The following is a 16,546-nucleotide window of genomic DNA, read 5'->3' as shown; positions in this document are numbered from 1 at the left end:
GTGCCTGTCTCAGTTTATCCTGCTCTTCTGGTCTCTTAATCTCTCTTGCCTTTTGTAGAGACACCCACTGCCTCAGCCTAGGATGTTGAAGCTCTTGTTTGTGGCAGGGGCCAGATGATGCAGAGCACTGTGGGTCAGGAGAAGGAATTTAGAATTGATGCCAAGTCAATATCTAGAGGAATATGCCACAGACTCTGAAAGCTAAGTCCACCCTGTATGGAGTGGCACTGATGCTCAGAGTGAATGGTGGTGAATGATTGGTGCTGTGCGGTGGCACTCCAACGGGGAACCCAGAAGAGCTGCTTCTGCCAGCCTAGCCACCTTGTCCTCCTAAACTGAAGAATGATAAAAGACAGCCACATGTCACCTGATCACTAGGGTCTTGTGTAGAACCACAGTGCAGACCTCTGTGGATAACAGGCCAGAGTATGTGGGGCTCACCATCCAACCTGTGCCTTATTTATACATTTGGCTTCCTAAGACCGAAGAAAGCATTAATGGTGCTCTTTGGGGCAAAGGGAAGAAGCTCAATTGTTTTCAGTCTGTGTATTAATTTACACAACCTTTTCATCTCCTGATTCTCTATCCTGTACTAGTACCACGTTCTCTGTGGTTACTCTCCCCAGGGTGGTAGTAGACAGCTAAGAGAAGGGACAATGGCATTTCCTCGTACATCTGTGAGCCTCTCAGGGTTGAGGAGAGTCTCCTATTCATTTTTGTACCCTGCTTCTACCTGAGGTCAGTACTCAGCACCTGTTTGGTTAAGTGATGAGAAAGAAGTACTGACCAGGGGCACCTGGCTGGCTCAGTGGTTGAGCCTCTGCCTTCAGCTCAGGGCATGATCACAGGGAGCCTGCTTCTCCCTCTGCCTATGTCTCTGCCTGTCTCCATGTGTCTCTCATGAATAAATAAATAAAATTAAATTTAAAAGTACTGGCCAGACTTATTCACCCTCCCTCCTGTTTCCTATAGCCCAACATCATCATACAGCCTAGTTCATGTCCTGCCAACAGAGCCCATCAGCAGCTATACCCAGTGTGATCACTATATTAGGTGGAGCTGTACTAGGGAACTCCAGATGGAATGGCTGAACACAGGCATCTTTCTTCCTCATCCCTCTCATAAACACTTAATAATGCAAATAATTCAGGAGTGTATGTTAACTCCAGCTCAGTGTACCAGGAATCTTGCACCTCAAGGTAAATGACCATTTGGAGAAATTTCTCTGATTATTACTTAGAATTAATGTGCTTGAGAGACAGTTCAGCTGCATGCCCTGGACCTTGCCTTGAGTTTTTAGTGGGTACCTGTACTCCATCTCTAGAGGGCCTTCTGCAGCAAGGAATGTCTACCACTTGTTAGCAGCTCAGGGAATGGTCTGCAATGATGACAAAAAACATAAGGTTGATGTAAAACATGCTGCTACTGGCAGTCTGTGTTTCCAGTCTGTCTGTCTCTTAAATACATGATACGAGCTTCATATTTGCCCACTTAAAAATAAGTCTTAATTGCTTACATTAATCTATGATGGAGATAGAGTGGTGAGGAGGATCAAAGTTTCTTCTTAGTTGGAGCTCATATTTCAGCAGAGAACAGATAATAAACACATAAGTCAGATCAGATAGCGGTAATTGCTATGAGGATGATAGGATAATGGGGTAGAGCCTGAGCAGGGAGAGAGCTGGAAACCCCATGCCTTAGAGAGGGAAGAGTATGATGAGGAGGTGGCATCTGAGCGGATACTTGAGTAAATGGAGACTTGGGTGGAAATCAGTCTTGACAGAGGAAACAGCAAAGGAAAAAGAAGCCCTGGGGCAGACAGAAGATTATTAGTATGCTCCAAGGATGGAGGGGTCAGACGCGTGAATGCAGTAAGGTGAATGAGGAGGTGGTGGGCAAATGAGGCATCCGTTGTTCTCACCCTAACTGCATAGGAGAGTGATCTGAAGAACTTTAAAATTTTTCTCAGTGCTCCAGCCCCACCCCCAGAGGCTGTGATTTAATTGGTCTGGGCTGTGGCTTGGACATGGGTTATTTATAAAAGCTCCATAGTAAATTCCACAGTGCAGCCTGGGTTGAGAACATCATCAGTCTTGAGCATGCAGAGTCTTACAGACTCTGGTGAGGAGTTTGGACCCAAGCTGAATGACACAGGGAAGCCATTAGGTGATTTGGGCTAGGGGAGTAACATCTGACTTATGTCCTTGAGAGGCTCACTTTGGCTGCATTGTGGGGAATGGAGGCTGGAGGTTGTTCAGGTGATTCAGTGAAGAAATGATGGTAGCCTGAACTGTGGTGGTATCGGTAGAGATAGAAAGAAGAGGTGCCTTTGGGGATACATTTTGGAGGTTGCACTCCCAAGATGGATTGGGTTTAGGATGTGAAGCCAAAGGAAATGAAGCTTGCCTGACAGGTAACCTGAGTAACTGAGCGGATGGTAGTGTCATTCACAGAGATGGGAAGGAACAGATGTGAGAGAAGGGGAATAATTGTGTCCATTGGTTGGTGTGAAAGCCTCTGGCTGTCGTCTCTCTAGATTCAGGTTAACTTGGAGATCCAGGCAGTCAAATAAGGTTGACCGATATATTCTGTTTCTGTGGTACTGAGTTTTTTGACATCTTCCAAAGATAAGCACTGAAAGCAATGGACTGTTTTAGTGCATGGAACCTATGACAAGAAGGGAGAAAGAACAAAGAGAAATTGAAGAGACTGAGCTTCTTTCATGTGGGACAGACTGGAGGTAGGGGAGGAATGCACTTTTAGAGAAGGCTTATAAGTTACATCTTCTTGCTGTAATCCAAAATAGCAGGTTGTGTTTGACCTAAAGGGGATTTTTTTTCCCCAACAAAATTATCTTCTAAAATACTTGTAGCTCATACTAAAATTATAATTAATTTTTCTTCCCAGATCAGGTCCTAGATATCCAGCAATTAAAAGTAACCCAGGGTTTGCACCTGAGTGGCTTAGTCAGTTAAGCATCCAACTCTTGATTTTGGCTCAGGTCATGATCTCAGGGTTGTGAGATTGAGTTCCAGGTCATGGAACCTGCTTAAGATTCTCTCTCTCCCTCTCCTTCTGCACCCTGCCCCCCGCCTCTTGCATGCACTCTCTCTGATTTAAAAAAGTAACCCAGATTTTTAAGTCAGAATCAAATATTAGAATGGTTTACAGGACTTTTACATGGAGAACAATATGAACTTTATTAGAATAGTTTACTTTTCCCCTGATGGAAAAGTGGTTTAAATTGCAATGGTATAACACATTGATTGGTCATATCAGAAAATAGTCCTGATTATAAGCTCAATGGAGGCAAAAATTATCTCTTATAGTTTTTATTTTTTTAAAAATGCCTAGTGTCTCGGTTCACTCTGGGCCTTTTTGTTTTGTTTGTTTAGTAGAGTTCTGAGATTTTTGCTAAAAGTCTTTCTGGAGTCTATACTTATCTGAATGGTTAAGGAGGAGGGTTGACCAGAAGGTTTCTGAAGTCCCAGCAGCTCCCTTCTGAGACCTTTCCTTGTTTGTACCAAAGAATTTGAGACACAGCTCCCTTCCAGTGAAAGACTAGAGCATTTAGAGTGGCATGGCTATCTAGAAAGTGGCTATGGTCTGAAACTCCTTAATAATGGCTTACCTTGGCTCTAAGGCTCAGAGACGGTGCCAGTAGCCTATGACATGAGGCCACATAGCATTAAAGCCAAGAATATCAAGCTCTATTGCCATTCCGTCTTACCCGACTGGGTTCCTCTGTTTCTGAGTGAAACAGAGAGCATTCCTAACCCACCTGCCTGCTTAACTCATCGTTTCCACATTCACTCACAGATAATTGCAGTGACCTGAACTCAGAGCTGCAGAGAGTGCTGACAGGCCTGGAGAATGTTGTCTGCTGCAGGAAGAAGAGCAGCTGCAGCCTTTCCGTGGCCGAAGTGGACAGGCGCATTGAGCAGCTCACCACGGCCAGTGAGCACTGTGACTTGGCCATCAAGGTATATACTTCCCACCCTTGGTCTGGCTCTCTGAGAGCATATGAGGGAAATGATCAGATCTCTCTTCTTTGAAGCATGGTTTTCTCAAATACCTGTTAGGAATGAATGTTTCTAAGAAAACCATACTGTACATTGGACCACTAGGGAGAAGTAGGAGCCCTATAAATTTGTGTTGGGCTGAGTCATGTTTAAAAAAAAAAAAAAAGTGGGGATCCCTGGGTGGCGCAGCGGTTTGGCGCCTGCCTTTGGCCCAGGGCGCGATCCTGGAGACCCGGGATCGAATCCCACGTCGGGCTCCCGGTGCATGGAGCCTGCTTCTCCCTCTGCCTGTGTCTCTGTCTCTGCCTCTCTCTCTCTCTCTGTGTGACTATCATTAAAAAAAAAAAAAAAAAAAGTCAGGATCCCTGGGTGGCTTAGCGGTTTAGCACCTGCCTCTGGCCTGGGATGTGGTCCTGGGTTCCTGGGATCAAGTCCCACATTGGGCTCCCTGCATGGAGCCTGCTTCTCCCTCTGCTTGTGTCTCTGCCTCTCTCTCTCTGTGTCCCTCATGAATGAATAAATAAATAAAATCTTAAAAAAAAAAAAAAGTCATGTCAGCAGTAAGATCATCACTGGCTTTGCATCAGAAATGAGGATTTCCTTGAAAATTCTTAGACTACCTGTATTGTACCATATCATTTTAGGGTGGCCCATCATGCAGCACTTGTGAGTTGTAGGATTAACTGGGACGTTTTATTTAAGCTTTAAGACCTCTAGACTGTTAGTTCAGAAGTTACCAATTCATGGTGCTAACAAGAGGGAAGTTGAGGGACTGAATGAGTCGTGTGTCCTGAGCACACGGGACTAGCCTCAGCCACACCTTGCATAGCCATCCATCTTAGTGCTTAGCGAGCACAGATGAGGAATGTGCTGCATCTGCACTGACTCCTCCTGAGCAATAGGAGCACCAAGGCCTATTGATATCAGGGCCTCTGCTATCTGTATATAACTTCACCACAGCTGAGGAGCCTAGGCATAGCAATTCCTCTGTGAGGAGCCTACATAAAGGGAAAACATGACATGTTATTGAAAAATGTCTTTGACACTAGGTCCAAGTTTCTGTCCACAGGAATCCTGGATTTCACAAAAGAGCTGTGGTATCTCAAGGTAAACCATAATTCACAGTGATAACCCAGCTGGTTTTCCATCTTATTCATCTCAATTATAAATAAAAAGTTGTTGTGGTTTGGGGCGGCAGCCACTGGTGTTTCTTTGGCTGGAGTCTCCCAGGCCTTGTATTCAGTTGTAATGTCCGCTTAGGTGCTAGCCCCAGCCTCGACACTGAGAGAGCAGGAGGGGCTCAAGGGCTTCTGCCAGCTAGCAAAGAACGGAGTGGACCTGAATCGACTGATGGGGGCTAAGAGTCTCAGGTCTGAGGAAAGGATGAAGCCCCATGTGTGGAAAGTCATGGCAAGATTTGGGTAACTTCATCATGGAACCAATGTGGGAGTCCAAGGGTGTAATCCCCTCACATTCTTGCATTTTTGAGACTACCTGTTTCTCCTCACATCCCCTCACATCTGTCTTCTACCCTACATGGTAATCGTCCATCTTTTCCCTATCAGTTGGCTTCTGCTTCCTATGCCAAAGGGCAATGGATGTGAATGAATAGTTTCTGAAAGCAAGCAGAATTACTTTTTTTTCCCCCTAACTTTATGCATCTCTCCTCTCCATTAATAATGTGTTTCAAATGAATTTGTAAAAAAAGCACTCTCCAAGTACTATTAAGATTCTGATCTTTTTAGCTCATAGCTGTCTTATTAATTAATTAAATCCCTGCTGCCTCAGAAGCATCCAAAATGAGCTTCATCTTTTCTGTGTCACCGAGGTTTATTTTTGTCTTTCACATCTTGGGACTGAACCCCTGAATTCTGATGTGTGACACTAAAAGCTGGAAATGGTAATGTGACTTCTGGTCTCCTGGAGTTGCAACATGGGAGGCCTGTTATTCGAGAAACCTCAATTTAGCTCTTGCATGCTGTTTGCCACTTCACATTTGCACTATGAAAAGGCCACTAAGGTGTTTGCTGTGTGGTTATATGTATTTTCCAACTCCAGAACATGCATCGGAGGACCTCAGCACTTGTGTAGATGAGGCCGTGAAAGCCAAAGGTAGACAAATGTACCATGAAGGGACCATGTTGTTCTTATTCTGGGGACTGTTTGGAAACACAGACTGTGACCCAGGCGAATGACGGAGCCATTATCTGAAAATGGGGAAAGGGTAATTGGGGGAGGGGTGGGTAGTCATGATTACCATTGGCAGTGAAAGTGCCTTAGAACCCGCTCCTCTGTCGTCACACGCTCCCATACTGCCCATTTTTTCCCCCTTCTCCCAGGGAACCCACTGGGCTTGTCTTTATGTTTTTCAGACAGTTGAGGAGATCGAGGGGGTACTTGGCCGGGACTTGTATCCCAACCTGGCTGAAGAGCGGTCTCGTTGGGAGAAGGAGCTGGCCGGGCTGAGGGAAGAGAATGAGAGCCTGACCGCCATGCTGTGCAGTAAAGAAGAGGAGCTGAATAGAACCAAGGCCACCATGAATGCCATCCGGGAGGAGCGGGACCGGCTCCGGAGGAGGGTGAGCACGCCAGGTCCCACACAGCCGAGTCTTTCCCCCAGGTTGCGGGGCCGGGATGTAAACAAGCATACAGAGCCAAGGGCAGCCCCGAGAGTTTTGTGGCATCTCTAGTCTTGGGAATCTCCATCCCTTTCCAATCATGAAGTCATTCTCAAAAGGGGAGTAGTTTGAAGTGCTGAGGTGTGCAGGTAAGATTTTAAGAGAACACTGTTCTCAGAAACACAAATCTAAGTGGATGGTAAAATTATATCAGTGCAATGATTCTCATACCATTCTCCAAGACATGCACATCTTCCCCAAGCTCAATTAAAATGTTCTTTTAAGATAGGCTAGTAATATTTTATAATTGGCAGAAATATATAGAATTTTCCCCTTTGCAGCTTCTTCTATAAAATTTTCTTTAAATCTGTAGTATCTGCTCTCACTTATCTAGATGAGTCTAATGTAAAATGTCCTCACCTCTACTGCATTTATTACGGTTATGATGATCATATGTGTGTATATGTATTTATGAGTATGTCATTCCCAGCATTCATCCCAACATACCAAATGGTTCTGTGGCCTAGAGCAGCTTTGAGAACAACTTGCTTAGGAAATACATGCATTGCTAAAGGAGCTCATGTTTCAGTGGAGTCATGTTTGGCAAAATGGTTAAAGCACTCAGTTGTCCAAAGACAGAGTTTCTTTCTCAGGAACCCACAAGTACTTCTTTGTTTGGCTGTGAATTTGATCTGTGATTGATCTGGGGTAGAGCAATGAATTCTTCAATCAGAAACATTCCCTCTGAACTTCACTTTGAATTACTAGACCAACTATACTCTCTTTCTCAATCCTGGCAATATTAGCAGCTTGCTTTCTAGCTGTGCTCTGACTGACAATTCTGCACACAGCTAAAGTTGACTTAGGGGGAAAGTACATCATCCTTCACCATTGCTTTCTCCCTTACTTTTAAAGAACACCTTGGCAATAACCTGTCTTCAGGAAGATCAGCATGTGTGCATCATTCTGTTCTAAACACACACACAAGTTCTCTTGGTTGCCATGATTTATGAATATGAAAGAAATTACTACTTTTGAACATTATCAACTCCTGTTCTCATTTGTGGCTAGTGTCATAATTGAAAGGCCAGCATTCCTACCTCTCATATCGGAGCATGATTTTGTCTGCACTCACATGCCTAAGCTTATTTTCCATCCCCAGCTGTATGGGCTACCATTCTCCACACTTGCATCAGCAGGTATAAATCATCCCAGTCAGCAAAGACTTTATCAGGACAAGCTGATGAAATGTACTTAGTGCTGAGGCCGACACCACCTGGAATTTCCTGGGTTACACTCCCTTGTTGTTATGAGTAATGCCCTAATTAGGTGTGCTTGCTCTTACCGTGCACATTCTGGTGGTACAAGTTTTGTGAGGGAAATGTTGGTCTTAGGTATAATTACATATTGTAGTTTAGAATAAATTTCCTCCTCTAAACTTGAGTTACTAATGTGCAAGACAGCCCTGGATTGAGACAAGCAGAGGATGAAAAGCCAGTCCCCCTTCATGCAAGTATTTTCTCCCACTCTGGAGGTTAGTGTTAAGAATAGCATAATGGAGAGTGCCTGGTTGGCTCAGTGGTTGGGCATCTTCCTTTAGCTCAGGTCATGATTCTGGAATCCTGGGACTGAGTCCTCTATCAGGCTCCCTTTAGGGAGCCTGCTTCTCCCTCTGCCTATGTCTCTGCCTCTCTCTGTGTGTCTCTCATGAATAAATACATAAATCTTTAAAAACAAAAACAAAGAGATGCCTGGGTGCCACAGTGATTGAATGTCTGCCTTCAGCTCAGGGTGTGATCCCCCGGTCCCGGGATTGATTCCCACATCCGGCTCCCTACATGGAGCCTGCTTTTCCCTCTGCCTTGTCTTTGTCTCTCTCTCTCTGTCTGTGTCTTTCATGAGTAAATAAATAAAATCTTTTTTTAAAAAATCCAAAAAACAAACAAACAAAAACAGCATAATGGGGCAATACTATTAGAGCTATCTGGGGTCACAGCTTGACATACCAAGTCACCATGAACCTTTTAGCAAGTTTACTAACCTCTCTGTGCCTCAGATGACTCTACCATGAGGCAGGAATAAGAATAGTATCTAATGCAGGAAAGTTAATTAATACTCATAAAGCACTTAGACAGCCTTTTTTCTGATCACACTTATTACCTTTCAAGTTTTCAGGTTTTACATGATCTATATTTCCATTATATCTAAGTAATAAAATGTTGAGGAACTCATGTCTCTTCCTCAACTGGAAATGTCCTCAGGAATCTGTACACCTACCCATGACTAATTTCTCTGTATTTCAAAGTAATTGTGCATCTGGTAGAATTTGCTAAGCTGCCTCTGAATGCCCATTCAGTAGACTTTAAATGTTGGATCACTTCCACCCAGCTCTCCCTAATATATTTCATTTCCTTGAGGAGGAATCTGTCTTTTGTGGTTCATTTTCTCCTGTTCCTCATGATGCATAGCTCTTTGGAAGGACTGAGGTACCATTTCATTTCCATTCTCTGATACCACATGATACATGGCTTGTTTGTCTTTGCTGTCTTCAGAGCAGGTCTGGATTCACAGCTCATCAGACTTGCCTAAAAAGCAGTAGAGGCTGTGTTTTTGTTTTTGTTTTTCATTGCCCACATTCATTGTAAAGAATTTGAACTGACCAGATGAATAAGATTGGTGGTGCTTGCCCTCTGCCGGTAATTAAACAGAGTGCTCTCGCTAGGTTTTCTAAGACTTGTTCAATATTTAATTAAATTAGATCTTTAATATCAGTTAACAGATTGGGCTACTTGGTAGAGCAGTAGCTAAGGAACAACAGGCAAACAATTTTTATTATTGGTCCCAGCTCATTAAATGAGATAATCATTTATATCTGCATGCTCTGTAATATAACCACTCATTTCCTCACATGTCAAGAAGTGGGCTTAATTTAGGCAAGGTAGAATTAATTACTCTAGAAGGGAACACTCTACTCTTCATTCATTCATTGATTCACTTCATGAACACGATTGGTCATCTCCTCTGTGTTGGGCAGAGAGGTTGCAGCAATAAACAGGACACAGACGTTGGCTGGAAGGATGTTAGGGAGACTTGCAGGTCAACAGGTTATTATAATAGCAGGTTGTTACAATGTTGTAGGGAGTAGAACACAGAGTACAGTGGGGAGCCCTGGCAGTCCACAAGAGAGACATTTGATGATAAGTTCAGCTTCTCCACACTATTTTCATCTTTTACCTAATTGTTTAGGTCAACTGCCATTTAGCAAAAATGATCGGTGCCTTCCTCAGATACTTTGGTAAGCCATAGTTTCGTAAAATTTTTGGTAAAACTATGACCACAGGCTCATGAATCTATGTACCATTGTATCATAGACTTGAATCAAAATCATACAGGTTCCTTCTGAGATTTTATAAAAATTCTTCTGAAAATTATGCAAATTCATGGCCTGAGGTGGTAGCAGGAGTTTTTCCTGCATACCCCATGTCCAATTTGGGTATTTTCAGCATGTCTGTAAATGAATTTCATAAGCCTCTCCTGGACTTACTTCATCCATGGAATCTGATTTCTGCTTTGAGTCTCTGGTCATCACCACAATAAATTCAAGAGACTAGAAGACACATTATCTTGAACTAAATAAAAGTCATGTTTATCTCAAATTTCTACTTCTCTACTTCGTCTGCTTTCCCTCTAAATGTCTTAAAGCCCTTAGTGGGTCAGTTAATTGACTTGGCTGGGGCAGGGGAAAGGAACAGTATTTCGACTAGTGATAAGAAGGTACAAGTGTCTGTCTTTTCCTAACCAATTACTCTTGATCCCTAAATGTGGTGTTACATTTATGAAGAGATTTCATTGTTCTGTGTTCATAGGACCCATGTAATACAAATGGAATCACCCAGTTCAGCTAAAGTCTTTTAAAATATAAATGAGGACCCAACTCCAGATTTTTTAAATGGCTGCCATTTGGCTCCTTGGCCAGGAAAAAGGATGAGTAAATATCTAGAATGCTGCAGTGCCCATTTCCTCTGCCTTCACCTTGTCCTACTAAACAGGGAAGTCGCCCCAAATTCCTGATAATGTAGCCTTAGGGGAGGAGGGGAAGGGAAACTGGGAAAGGAACATTACAGGTAAAAGGAGTTCCTTCATACATTGTGCTCTCTGAGGACCATTAACTCTGAAGCTTTTCAAAGTAAAAATCCTGTCATATGTTCCTTTTGGTCACTTTTTTTAAAACTTAAGATTAGAGTTTTATTACAGCAAAAAATCAGAACCAGCCAAAATAAAGGTGCACAGGTCTGGATGGTGTCCGAATGCAGTTCTTGTTGTCTTCTCCAGGTAGAATCGTGGATGGTGTTACCTCCTTTACAGGCAACACTCAAGAGTATTGCCAACCAGGGAAGTTCACCCAAACTTCAGTATCCAAAATTTTTATTGGGCTTTCATCATATAGGCATGATTGGTTGAATTCTTGGCCATATGGTTGAACTCAGTTTCTAGCCCCCTTCTGCTTCAGGGAGATGAGGCTGGTATCCTTTAGGCTACCTTTAAGTTTGTGCTAATGACAGGGGTCATGGAGCTGCACTGTTTCTGCCACTGTCATTGTCCTAGAGATCCAGGAGGATGTGAGGGTCCAGGGCTGTTCCACTCAGCCAGGTGTGCAACACACAGCTCAAACGTGTCTCATGCATTCACCAACTGGGGCTTTATAAAGAGCATCCTCTTCTATATCCCTCAGTGTCCTCCCCTGGAGCCAGGAGTTCTAAATTCCACTGGTGCCAGTTTCTAAATACTGATTTGGTTCTAAACACCAATCCCATCTTCAGTATTCAACTTGTGTCATCTCTAAGGACTCTTATCCCATCAGTGGTCACGTTTATGAGTTGGAAAGAAGAATCCAAATTAAGCCAAAGGGCCTGTTAAAAAGAGTAATTACCTTGTAAGTTGACTGTGTATTTTATTATGTACTTTTTTCTACTCACTCATTCATTTGTTGTATCTATTTACTAGTAGGCTGCCCACCCCTACCAGGAAATGAGATTTGTAGTGTTATACTGATGTGTCCAGAGCATGGTCTCTCTCTGAATCAGTCATTTGCTTTGTCTGAATTGTCTCCTGTTATATGCTAAGTCAGTATCTCTTTGATATTTTTAACTAAAAATCAGTCACAGTGGAGATATTTCTGGAAGTGAAATTGTTGTGACCTTATGTAGATTAAATAAAGATTCATCTCTGATTTGCCTTACTTGGCTTTGAGTCCCATCTGAGTGCCTTCTGCTCTGCCTCCCCCTCCATGATGCTTTTCTTGACCACAGTGTCTGGATATGGAAAATGCAGAGCTGCAAAATGGTACTTTATATTTACTATGAATTTATATGTGTATACATTTACACTGGCTATATGTGCATGTATTTAAAATAGACTAGAACAATATAAACAAATGGTATTGGTTATGGTGGGGAGAAGAAGCAAGTACCTGAGTATAGGTCAAGGGGTACTCCCAGTTTCTCTACAGTGTTCTAATTTTATTCTTTAAATGAATGTATTTTTTTTGTATAACTTTTAATAGGAATATATACATAGAAGTAGAAGGAAAGCTAATATGCTAAAATATCAATAGAGGCTAAGACCAGGCAGTGAAATGTTAGGCATATTTCTCTTCTTTATACTTTTCTTTAATTTTCAAATTAAACAAAAAGTGGATTACAGTCAGTGATCTGCATCTCCCAGCTTCAACAACTTGATAGTCATACAGAAATAGTTTTCTGTTTTGTCCTTGCTGGAATTTTGTTCATATCTCATTTGTCCCATTTCTTCTTAGTGTTGGACCCTGGCTCACGGGTGCCAACGTGTCCCAGTGGACGCCCCAGAGACTCAGACCCCAGACAGGCAGATGCAATTAGCAAGAGGGTTTATTGGACGTTTGCGCAAATGGGCTCTCCACCTCCGAGGAGGAAGAGAGCCCCGATTAGCAATTACAGGCATCTTTTATTTATTTTATTTATTTTTTTTTTAAAGATTTTATTTATTTATTCATGATAGTCACACAGAGAGAGACAGAGAGGCAGAGACACAGGCAGAGGGAGAAGCAGGCTCCACACAGGGAGCCCGACGTGGGATTTGATCCCGGGTCTCCAGGATCACGCCCCGGGCCAAAGGCAGGGGCCAAACCGCTGCGCCACCCAGGGATCCCTACAGGCATCTTTTAAAGGCAAAAAGACCGCTTAAAGGCAAAGAACCCGGAGGAGTAGCATAGCATCCAGGTTATTGATTTCTCAACATGAACCTGTTCAGGGACATTTCAGTCAGGGCGTGGGGGGGAATGGTTTTCTTATCTCGGACAACCAGAATATTTTTTGTTGCTTAAATTCCAGGAAGGCACAGGGATGGGCTGCCTCTGGATTAGGCCTGGTCCTACTCACAGGGCAGGGTTTCTTCATTAGGAGTTTTTTATATATATATATATATATGAAAAAGACACTGTTGGTATTAATTAAGTTTAAATTCACAAACAGAGAGAAAGAGAGAAAGACCACCTGTTTTAACACTCTCAACCCTAATCTGGCCATGAAAAAGGGAGTTGAAAGGAGTGAGATCTGGCTCCAGTGCTGTCCTTCCAACCTATATATTTTTTTGGGGAGGGGGTGGGTCTCACTCAAGTGGCTCTTCTTTTGTGTTGCTGATATATTTGTCAGGATAAGGATAGGTTATACAGCAGTTACAAATTAACTCCCCAAAATTCAGTGGCATGGCACATGAAAAGAGCATAATTCTTGCTTGCACTTGCACTGCATGTCCAGCACAGATTTGGGGGTATGAGCACATAGCAGAGTACATAGCTCTGCTCCATGCAGTCATTCAAGGAGCCAGGCTGATGGCACACATCATCTAAAACATCCCTTGAAGGGACCTACCCCATACTTACATGTTTCTACTCATTGCCAGTTGGACAGAACTGGACAGATGTTCCGCTTAACCATAGGGACTGAGGAATGTGAAGGAGCACATGGATATTTGTTGAGCAGTAAATGTTCCTAGCTCAGCTGATTTGTTTGCTTTGAGCATTATACCAGATAGACTTGGACTGAATCAGAATGCCAGAGAAACAGACTATTGACCCTCCATCTTGCGGTGGCTCTCAGTGTGCATGTCAGAATTGTTGGAAGCTTGAAGGATATGTGCCGAGGCCCTTTCATGAACCACTGAATCAATGGATGGGGTGCAGGACCTTGGCATACTTCCTCATCTTGATCCCAACAAGTACCCAGGGACAGGAAGTCGAAGGGGGTGTCCTTCAGTCACCCCCTGGACGTGGGCCAATAGCCCCTCCAAGCATCTTTACCTTTCTTCCTGCAAGGTGAATGAGAGAACTTCAGCTTTTCTGGCACCATCTCCTCACACAGTGTGGCAGTGATGAGCCTGGTGCCTGAGGGGAAAGCCACTTGGTGTAAAGAGCCTACCCTGCTCTGTCCACTCATGAGGGTGAGCTAGAGGAGGGAGGTCAGAGAAGGATGTGATTGTCCTGGAATCCAGCAAGACATGGGCACCCTAGGGCTCTGAAGGCAAGGAGGCATTATCCCGCACAGTGTACATCTTCCCATGCTCATCCAGGAAAGGAAAACAGATAGTTTTACAAGGTGCTACTTATCAATGCAATCTTTTTTTCAATGCAGTCTTGATAGCTTATTGTTAAAAACCTGTTAATATTCATAGTATTAACATTCTCTGAACATTTTCAGAGTAAATATACTCCTCTCAGACTGAAAAGAGATACCTCTGAAGGCAAAGCAGGATTTAAAGCCTAAATTCAAACATTGAACATGCTTTGAGCATTTCCTTATGATGAGCACTGATTCATACACACCTTGTTTAATCTGTATCAGAATTCTACAAGATAGCTACCAGTACTAAACCCTTCTTAGAAATGAGAAAACTGAGTCCTACAGAAGTTCGATAATCTTGTCCTAGTCTACACTATTGCCAAAACTTGGGCCCTGGTAGCCTTATTGTGGGATACAGTTTTCATTGTCCTGTTGTCCAGATGCTTTTCCTGGGTCCTCTTCCCCCTCTTTCTCATTCTATCACCTCCTTCCACACAGACTAGAAGTTAGTAAATCATCCTCTGTGACAGTAACATGGGCACCAGATTCCTTAGGCTTCTACAGACCAATCCTGTTAGCATGGCAAGACAGCACTAAGCGAAGGCAAAATGAGTTTGTTTCATAGAGAAGTTCCTTGTATGTATATTTATCTTGATTTGAGCCCAACTCAGAGCATCATTGGTAAAACCTGTCGCCCTTCCTCTCTGTAGTTTGAGGAAGTGTGAAGTGTGGGATCCAAGGCAGAGAACTCTCAGAACTATGATTCTTTTCATGTCTTCTGTGGAAACAGTTCTAGTTACTCTAAAAGGGTTTCATGCACATTTGTGCCATGGAAATTGGGAGGTGTGAGGTAACTCTTTTGGTTGTGGGCACTGGTGTTTGCTTACCCATCCCCAGCCTCTCTCCTCAAAATCCTGCTCCTAAATCCCAGATCACGCTGTTTAAAGGTGAACTCTTGGCTATAAAGCAAGTAGCTGACTCCCTTTGTTGGAAAGCTGGTAAGAAATTAGGATGGCAGCCAGAACCCTGACCTTCTCCCTGATGCAGCCATCTTGATAATCTGGTCCAGGTTCTCCAGCAGTCTGCAGAACAAAAGAGGAAATGATGCACCTATCAAATCTTCAGAGAATGGAAATGCTGTTGGGTTTGTTTCCCTTCTCTTCTGTGGTCCTCCTCATCTTCTGTTTCAGCTTACACAAAGTTGCCATGACCAATAAAATACAACTTTCCTGAAACACTGTGTAAATGAGATTCATAGGAACAAATGTAACTTTTCTGTAAATACATTCGAATTCCTCATTTGTCTGAAGTTTCCAAGAAAAGTCTTATAAAATCTCCAGTCCAAGAGCGGTTCTCTGCAAAATACCCACATTTCTGGACTTGAGGAGGCTGGTCTTCAAGAAGCAGAAGGGACCAACTGCCCGAAGCTCATCAGAAACCGCTCTTGTGGCCCTTCTGCAGGGCAGAAATCCCCTCATCACAACCAGCTCCATTACACAGTGAAATTACGAATTACAACCTAATTGCCTGAAATTACAGCCACCCAGTGAACACTGCTGCGCATTGTAAGTGGAACAGACTCCTCCTTCTCTGGCTGGTGACAGTGTTTCTAATCCTGCTCAGGACTCCTAGGCCACCTTTCATTCCTGCATGTCACTCGCCTGTGAACCACATGCACAGATGACTTTATCAACAAGCATAGTTGTCTTGTCTGCATTCCTCCAGCTGTCCTGGGAGATGGAAGTGTCCAGGAGCTGACCTGTCTTACACTTGTCCTAGCCTAACTTCTCCCCCACTTTGGAAGCCCTGCTCTGTGCCCGCACCGCTGGATGTTTGTCTTTGCCAGCTCCAGTACCAGGTTCTTCGTCACCAGCATCTCGCTGTCTGGCTACCATAATCTCTTAGGCTCCTGATCTCTCATCTTTGTATTTACTTTTTTCATTTGTTGGCTTTTATTTAGCCTGCAAGGGCAGAGAGATAAGCTAATTATGTTCCTCTACTAAAAGCACACTCACTGATCCGTAAAAGGTCTTTTGCTTAATTTATTTATTCCTTTTATATCCCCTTCCCTTTTCCTATTTTGTATATGTCTTCATACATAGTGTTTTATGCCTTGTTTTTAATTTACATAAATGTTGTGCTGTAGACTCCTTTCTCCCCCTCGGCACTCTGGGTCTCTCCATCTTTTTTTTCTTTTTTCTTTTGTATATATTTTTATTGGAATTTGATTTGCCAACATATAGCATAACACCCAGTGCTCATCCCATCAAGTGCCCCCCTCAGTGCCTGTCACCCAGTCACCCCAACCCCC

The 16,546-nt window shown here is 43.3% G+C and overlaps 1 protein-coding gene across 17 annotated transcripts in view; it reads left to right on the top strand.

The window, feature by feature from the left end:
• The window catches only part of MCC (MCC regulator of WNT signaling pathway), a 349,930-nt gene that overhangs the window by 249,992 nt on the left and 83,392 nt on the right, over positions 1–16,546 (top strand). For all 17 annotated transcript variants that reach the window (XR_012001147.1, XR_012001148.1, XR_012001146.1 and 14 more), the window contains 2 exons: positions 3,820–3,983; positions 6,395–6,601. Coding sequence is in view for 12 of the 17 variants with exons in the window: in XM_072756471.1 (XP_072612572.1) it covers positions 3,820–3,983; positions 6,395–6,601 (371 nt within the window). In the remaining 5 variants the exon portion in view is untranslated. The remainder of the gene's footprint in view (positions 1–3,819; positions 3,984–6,394; positions 6,602–16,546) is intronic.

This window comes from Vulpes vulpes, chromosome 4 (assembly GCF_048418805.1).
Source record: "Vulpes vulpes isolate BD-2025 chromosome 4, VulVul3, whole genome shotgun sequence".
Taxonomy (NCBI): domain Eukaryota; kingdom Metazoa; phylum Chordata; class Mammalia; order Carnivora; family Canidae; genus Vulpes; species Vulpes vulpes.
This window is presented reverse-complemented; position numbering and strand designations above follow the sequence as displayed.